The sequence below is a fragment of the Eumetopias jubatus genome, unplaced genomic scaffold (genome assembly GCF_037043125.1).
Source record: "Eumetopias jubatus isolate StellerSeaLion01/CBP00866 unplaced genomic scaffold, mEumJub1_p1.0 scaffold_4, whole genome shotgun sequence".
Classification (NCBI taxonomy): Eukaryota; Metazoa; Chordata; class Mammalia; order Carnivora; family Otariidae; genus Eumetopias; species Eumetopias jubatus.
The window spans coordinates 86,054,982-86,062,808 of NW_028274810.1; the positions used below are offsets into that span (position 1 = coordinate 86,054,982).

The window sequence follows — 7,827 nt, forward strand, 5'->3', positions numbered from 1 at the left end:
GAGCTTTGAAGGAAAGTTCTTGCTCAGCAGAAACCTGGTTGTGTGACCTTGAGAAACTTCACAATTCCCTGCTTCGGTTACTTTGCTTATAAAATTGGGCGATGGGCATTAAGGAGGGCACGTGATGTGATGAGCACTGGGTGTTATATGCAACTGGTAAATTATTGAACACTACATCTGAAACTAAGTATGTACTCTATATTGGCTAATTGAATTTAAATAAAAAAAATAAACTAGGGATGCGTGGGTGTCTCAGTTGGTTAAGAGTCTGCCTTTGGCTCAGGTCATGATCCCAGGGTCCTGGGATCGAGCGGGGAGCCTGCTTCTCCCTCTGCCCCTCCCCCTGCTCGTGGTCTCTCTCTCTCTCTCTCTCTCTCTCACTCTCTCTCTCAAATAAGTAAATAAAATCTTTAAAAAAAATGAACTAATGGCATGGATCTTTTGCCAGAAATCTCACGAGATTTAATGAGCAAGTAATTATGACATGCTCATAAATTGCTGTGCAATTGTTAAATAACTTCAATAACTTCATTGTGTAAAGTTCCATAGAAATCTTAAAAAAAAAAAAGCACTCCAGTGATTCTGACTCAGATGGTTAGGGCTGCTTCAACAAATCTGCTCTTGCAGTTCTCAGAGCTTCTCTGGTCCCTGCCTTTCCTGAGTTTTGTTTGTTCAAGTTTTCTTGAGATTCTGAGACAATAGCCCCTATTCTTTCAAAAAATCACTCCTTTTCTCCTCCTTAAGCCAGACTGTGCTGGTTGTCTGTTACTTGTAAACAAAAAGGATTTTATTCCAGGGACTGCTATGTTCTTATGTTAATATGTTTTGTACAAGAATAATCTTAACATATCTTTTTATTCAGAAATAGCATTCGTATGAAGAACTATATTAGATATATGTATTATTATACCTAATAATCTGCCTTTATAATAGTGTTCTATGCCCAAGAATGCCAGCAAATGTCATGAGAAACTACTCGTACAGTGGTTCTCAAACTTTAGTGGACATTAGAATGACCTGGGGGAAGCTTGTTAAACAGATTTCTGGGTTTAACTCTCAGTTTTAGCTGGTCTGTGATGGGGTGAACTTACCTTTCTAACAAGTTCTCAGGTGATGCTGATGCTGCTGGCTTGTGGGCACTTTGAGAACGCCTGCTGTAGGGACACCTGGGTGGCTCAGTTGGTTAAGCATCTGCCTTCGCTCAGGTCATGATCCCATGATTAAGTCCTGCATGGGGCTCTTTGCTCAGCAGGGAGCCTGCTTCTGCCTCTGTCTGCTGCTCCCCCTGCTTGGGCTCTCTCTCTCTCTGACAAATAAATAAATAAAATCTTAAAAAAAAAAAAAAAAAGAACGCCTGCTGTAGTACTTTCCAAACTTCAAGAAACATCTGGGGTGCTTCTGGGGTATCTTATGACCTGTGCTATGTGTCTGTGGTTACTGGTTCAAATCACATAAATTGCCTTAGGATTTTAACAAAGATATATTTAAACACATATATTTAAGAGATATTTTTAAATGTATTTTTAAATAATATTTATATCTTGCTTTTATTATAATAGGATAGAAAAATTAACCACAGATATGTCACAACAAATAGTCCATGAGTTACCACTTTCATAAAGTTCAGGTAGTCTTAAATTAAGCTGCTCCAAAAATTATTCATTTTATCTTCCTAAGAATTCGAGCTTACTCTTCATTTTCAAGTTTCAACTTTTTGCTTGCTTTATTTGATCATTATTAGAGTGATTTTAATTTAAAATAGATCTCAGGAGCAGATGGCACACTCAGGAACATGACTTCTAACAAGGTAATTATTTATTAGAAGTCATGAGAATACTATCATCACAAACTTAAGGGATTTTGTAAGCTTTTTATAGGGGCTGGGGGAGAGGCTCACAAAATGCAAAATTGAAGATGTTACTTGTTCGACTAACTTTTCAAACTTTGTACTGTTGTAAAGTTAAAAAAAAAAAGGCATGTGACTTACAATAATTTTTTGCACTGCATCTTTAAGGTAATCTTATTACTGGCCGCTTGAATCTCAGCATTCACATCTCTGGAGTGTCTATAAACTTCCCACTAGCAGCATCATGGACATGTTTTGGAAACAGACATTTAGTATCTTTTTTTTTTCTAAAGATTTTATTTATTTATTTGAGAGAGAGAGAATGAGAGATAGCACAAGAGGGAAGAGGGTCAGAGGGAGAAGCAGACTCCCTGCTGAGCAGGGAGCCCGATGTGGGACTCGATCCCAGGACTCCAGGATCATGACCTGGGCCGAAGGCAGTCGGTTAACCAGCTGAGCCACCCAGGCGCCCCAGACATTTAGTATCTTGTCTGCAGGAGTAGGGTCAATGATTTGTCCGAACTTTTATTATTCAGTGGTCCTAAAGGCCTTTTTATAATAGGGTCTCACAACAAAGTACTCGTTACAATTCTAGGGCAAATAATCTATTAAACTGGTGAATTGAAAATGTCTTGTTATTGGCCCAAAATGTCACTTTTTTTTGGTCTGGAGGAGTTACACAGTTTGTGTAATAATTTAGTTAAACAAGCCTTACAGTCAAATTTGAATCAAGAACACTCAGCAAAGCAAAATATAATCTAAGAAAATTCTGATTCTCTGTTATTAACAAACTTGGAAGTCTCAATTCCACAATACTGGGCAACTGTAGGTAAAACATCATTTCTAATTCTAGTTCTTTCGATTTGCACAAGGCTAATTAGAACAAAGATAACTAGTTCATATGAAGAGTTCTCTAATCATTTTTTTTTTTTTAAGCTCTATACCCAATCTGGAGCTTGAATTTAGGACCCTGAGATGAAGAGTAGCATGTTCTACTGAGCCAGCCAGGTGCCCATCTGCAAAATAGACTGATGGTGCCTTGAATTGTATCCTTAAGCAATCACTCCTGTTTTCCAGGCTGCTCTTGACCTTATGTCTTGGATTAGGGTTTATTTTTCAAGCTTTCTCTGAACACCTCTGACTAGTGTTAGACAGAGAAAGGGACCTTTCCTAGTGTCATAGTCCCCCTCCCCCTATAAATTACATAGCACTGTGCTCCATCTTTAGCTCCCTATTGTAGGTACCGATTCATTTTTTTAAAGACTTTATTTATTTATTTGAGAGAGAGAGAGACAGCGTGAGAGGGAACACAAGCAGGGGGAGTGGGAGAGGGAAAAGCAGGCCTCTGGCAAAGCAGGAAGCCCAACACAGGGCTTGATCCCAGGACCCCGGGACCATGACCAGAGCTGAGGGCAGTTCCTCAACCAACTGAGCCACCCAGGCGCCCCTGATTGTTTAAAAAAAAAAGATTTATTTATTTATTTGAGAGAGAGAGTATGCACGAGTGGGAGGGCAGAGAGAGAGAGGGAGAATCTCAAGCAGACTTTGTCCTGAGCATGTAGCCCGAAGCGGGAGCTCGATCCCAGGACCCTGAGATCATGACCTGAGCCCAAATCAAGAGCTGGAAGCTTAACCAACTGAACCACCCAGGTGTCCCTATCTGATTCATTTTAGAAGTCCAGTAGTATGTCCCCCTACCCCTCTCCAGATAGTGGAAGAAGGCATTAGACAGACACAATTCACTGATGACAATTTATTATAATCTGTTGGCAGTACACAGATATTAATAAAACCACAACTCTGCTTCCATAGCAGCGGGCAATGATATGTAGCTATGCTATGGGAAGTGTGTATGTTTAATCATCATCATCATGTTTTAGATGTTTGATCTTCTTCTTGTGCCGCTCAATTTCTTTCTGCAGACGTTCAATTTCCTTTATATGATGGGTGATTTCCTCTTCATGGTGTTTCTTCAAGGTTGCCAGTTGTTCTTTAGTGCGTGCTCTACAAGGATACAGTGGATCTGCATTAAATCCCAATCCTTCACCCCACAGAGATCTCTAAGCATAACCTGCGATACCTAAGGCAAAGAATGGGAGTCCCAATCCCATTGGAGTCCGGCTGGTCATCCTCTACTACTCGCTCAAGCCCCACTAGTGAAAGAATACTCCATCTTGAGATAGATTCACCTTAAGGATGACCAAAATGATTCCATTTCCTTGGTGCTTGGGCCTGAAATTCCATTATCTATGAGTTATCCATTTCAGATTTCTCTTTAGAAAACTCCAGAGAGGTGTGACACTAAGTCCTATATACCTTAGGACAGGAACCACCCAGAGATCAGAATCCCTTTTTTCAGGGGAAAAAAAAAGTGCAAAAGGAGGGAAGGATGGACAAATATACATGTTCTATCTCAATTTATCTAGGGCTTTCTTTGCCTAGGGAAATGCATGGCTCACTGTAAAGGCCAAAGTGAAGGGGAAAAAAGTACTTGGCAGTCCAATTTAGGTCTCAAGGAGGGACATGCAAATGCTGGTTTGGGCACATATGGGCCTCAGTTTTCCTTAACTGTAAAATGTTGATGTTCAATTAGATGGTATCTAAGGGCTGTGTCTTGGTTCTCTGGTATGGCAGGTGCCATGGTGCTAAGTCTTAAGAGTGAGCAATAAAGAGCAGAAGTTAAAAGCTAGACCAAAGGAGGAGAAGCAGAAGCGAGATTAGTTCCACACTGCTCCCCCCTGGGGACAGAAATCAGTAAATGATAATTTAGGGCTAGGAGAGTCCCTAGGTCCAAACTGCTCTGTACTCCTACGCAGGAGAGGAATCTATCCAACCCAGCCGCTGGGCTGGGCTGGGCTGGGCTGGGCAATAGTCTCCAAGAAGTGGGGGAGGAGGGTTCCAACTAGGAGCTGCTGCCTTGGTTGGAAGCACTCTGGCGGAATTGGAAGACATGTGGGAGTCTGCAAATGGCTGAGGGTCTGGAGAGCCAGGGACTCCATGTGGAGGAGAAAAGAAAGAAAGAGTAGAGGGGTTATGGGTGGTTGAAGGCCCAGGAAATCAGGCTCAGGGGGTCTGCAGGCAGTACGACCTAGAGAGACATCTTGGAAGAACCTGGAAGCCATTTCGCAAGACTGGGGAGAACTCCATGGGTGCGCATGGTCAATGAATTCAGAAAGAGTTGAGCCATGGTTTGTGAGTTCTGGAGACCCGCGTGTGGAAATGGCTTGAGTTTGGGACCCCTGAACTGTTCTGCAGGGCACTGTGAGCGCCCTATAGGTGGCGACAGTCAGGACCTCAAGTGTTGGGGGTTAATGGGTTCAGGGCCCGCTAGTTCTATTGGGGGATGGGAGCCCCAGGGACCAGGGAGGGAAGGGTAGAGCCATTGGAAGTTTTTTTTTTTTCTTTTTAAAGATTTATCTATTCAAGAGAGAGAGTAAGAGCGAGCGAGCGGGGGGGAGGGGCGGAGGGAGGAGAGAGAGAATCCCACGCAAACTCCCTTCCCAGCACGAAGCCCTACCCGGGGCTCGATCCCACAACACGAAATCACGACCACAGCGGAAATCAAGAGTGGGCTGCTCAACCTACTGAGCCACCCAGGTGCCCGGGCGACTCAGTTTAAGAAGGATCGAAGGGCCCTGAGAGATCTGGACTGGACTCGGGGCTCCGTGGACCTCACCGGAAGTATCGTTCCTCTTCAGCTTGCTCTCTCTTTCCGAAGGCCCCACCTGCCTCCCGGATCGAGCCCGCGCCGGAGTCTGACTGCGGAGAGAGGTGAGAACGTCGGTAAAGGTGCGAAGGGGAGATGGAATCCGCGTTTCGGGCTGGGGCTGCGGGCACTACTGCCGGCGTACCCGTTCGGAGCTGAAGCCTCGGGCTTGTATGGCCCTAACGCCCCACACGCCCAGCCGCACCCGGGCGGCCAACGCGGTGACAGCCATTGTTGTTGTAGCAGGACTTCTCCAGTCATCCGCGGCGGAGCCTCTCTGCCGGCGCTGATGACTTTGGGAGCCAGGCAGCCAATCTTTTCGATGGAGAGGCGGGATGAACCTAGGAGTAGCGAATTATGAAGTGGAGGAGGCGGGGTTCCTGCAGTTCACAGCGAATCCTGAGCGAGAGGCGGGCCTATTCTAAGCCAATCCCTAGCAAGGTCTTTGGGGCCAAAGGCCTGGAGAATAATAATGGAGGAGGAACACTGTCTGAAGTCCAAATCCGGGCTCTTGGACCCATCAGAGGGAGGCGCGGCATCCAGCCCATCCCACGATTCCATTCCTGAAGTTGTTAAAACACCAAAAGGAAGCCTTCCCTTTCCTTGACGTAGCATCGATAAGATGGCTAATGTAGGGGTTGGGGGGCTATGTCAAGAATGCTCCGACTTAGGGTTCTGGAGAAAATTTTTTATACGTGTATGTGTATGTAGTCTCTTAAGAGGTGCCAGGGTTCTTTTGTTCCATTGACATGTCACTCAAGTCACAGCTTAAAAGTCACCTTCTCAGAAACTTTACCCGACCTCCTTAGTCATTCTAATATGGCTACATTTTGTTCTTTCTCGCTCTCTCTTTGTGCTTTTCACCATTTGGAGTTATCAGGGCTTTGGTCAAGTAGGCCCTGAATTAATATTTGTAAAATGCATTAATATGTAATTGAACAGGCTTGATAACTGGACTTCTGGCAATGTGAGGTAATGAAGTGGAAAAGAGCATAAGTAGGAGTCTGGGGAAGGCTTTGCCATGACCTCCCTTTCACCATCTAACAAATGTGAAAAAGACCATAGTGGTTTATAGCCTTTTCCTAAGTCATTTTTTCTCTCTGGGCCCAGTTTTTCCTCCTTTAAATGAGAGGGTTGGGCCAGATTATCTTATTCGTGATTATAAAAATAACTTCTTTGCTTTCTGTGAAATTGTTGTTTTTATTGATAATCTTTTGGTTGGAAAAATACCAGCCCTAGTTTGTATGACTTAAATGATAAGAAATGCCTGCAGGGCACATTTTCAAATGTTCATGGCAGAAAACTTGGAAAAATACAAAAGCAGAAAGATAGATATAATAATCACTTATAAGCCCACTACCTAGTGGTAATAATTTCCTGTGTTTCTAGGTGATATTTAAGTGCCATTCTAGTTTCAGAAACTGTTCTGTTTTTCAGGTACTGCTGTTTCTTGATTATCTCTTAGGCTAGGCATTCAATGGAGGGTCTTAACTGAGTTTGTGCAAAGGATTGTGTAGACACTAGGATGGCTATAATTTTAAAAAAAAAGGAAATTAACAAGTGTTAGTGAGGATGTGGAAAAACTGTAACCCCTGTATGTTGCTGGTGGGAATGTAAAATGGTTCAGCTACTGTGGAAAATATCTTGGCAGTTGCTTAAAAAGTTAAATACAGAATCACCGTAAGACTCGGCAATTTCACTTCTAGGTATGTACCCCCCCAAAACTGAAAACTGGTACTCAAATACATGTACACACACGTTCATAGCAGCATCATTTCACAACAGCTAGAAGATGGAAACAATCCAAATGTTTATCATTTGATGAATGAAAACAAATTGTGGTATATTTATACAGCAGAATAACATTCAGACATAAAAAATAATGAAATTAGGGGTGCCTGGGTGGCTCAGTCGTTAAGCGACTACCTTCAGCTCAGGTCATGATCCCAGGGTCCGGGGATCGAGCCCCGCATCAGCTCCTTGTTCGACGGGAAGCTTGCTTCTCCCTCTCCCACTCTGCCTGCTTATGTTCCTGCTGTCGCTATCTCTCTGTCAAATAAATAAAAAAATCTCTCTCTGTCAAATAAATAAAAAATCTTAAAAAAAAAAAGAAATAATGACACGTGCTATACCTTGGATGAAACTTGAAAACATTATGCTCAGTGAAAGAAGGCAGACACAAAAGGTCACATATTGTATGATTGCATTATGAGATGTCCAGAATAGGTAAATCCATAGAGGCAGAACACAGACTGGTTGTTGTAAGGGGTTGAGT

General features: G+C 43.2%; 1 protein-coding gene across 2 annotated transcripts; it reads right to left on the bottom strand.

Moving 5' to 3' along the window:
- Positions 1-3,590: 3,590 nt before the first annotated feature.
- ATP5IF1 (ATP synthase inhibitory factor subunit 1) lies at positions 3,591-5,866 on the bottom strand. 2 transcript variants are annotated; one of them, XM_028113548.2, is made up of 3 exons: positions 5,698-5,865; positions 5,523-5,605; positions 3,591-3,850 (listed from the first exon to the last, which is right to left on the bottom strand). In XM_028113548.2, the coding sequence occupies exons 1-3, from the start codon at positions 5,782-5,784 to the stop codon at positions 3,703-3,705; spliced, it is 318 nt and encodes a 105-aa protein (XP_027969349.1). In that variant the 5' UTR covers positions 5,785-5,865; the 3' UTR covers positions 3,591-3,702. The 2 variants fall into 2 exon arrangements, with proteins under 2 accessions (XP_027969349.1, XP_087878664.1); XM_088022538.1 differs by having other exon boundaries at positions 3,763-3,850; positions 5,518-5,605; positions 5,698-5,866.
- Between the last annotated feature and the right edge of the window lie 1,961 nt (positions 5,867-7,827).

Excerpts from the sequence above, each read along its gene's own strand:
- ATP5IF1 (XM_028113548.2), bottom strand. The coding sequence starts at position 5,784 with ATGGCTGTCACCGCGTTGGCCGCCCGGGTGCGGCTGGGCGTGTGGGGC. Across the intron at positions 5,606-5,697 it reads GAGGCTTCAGCTCCGAACGG|TCAGACTCCGGCGCGGGCTC; the intron begins GTACGCCGGCAG and ends CTCTCTCCGCAG. Across the intron at positions 3,851-5,522 it reads GAAGAGGAACGATACTTCCG|AGCACGCACTAAAGAACAAC; the intron begins GTGAGGTCCACG and ends GTATCCTTGTAG.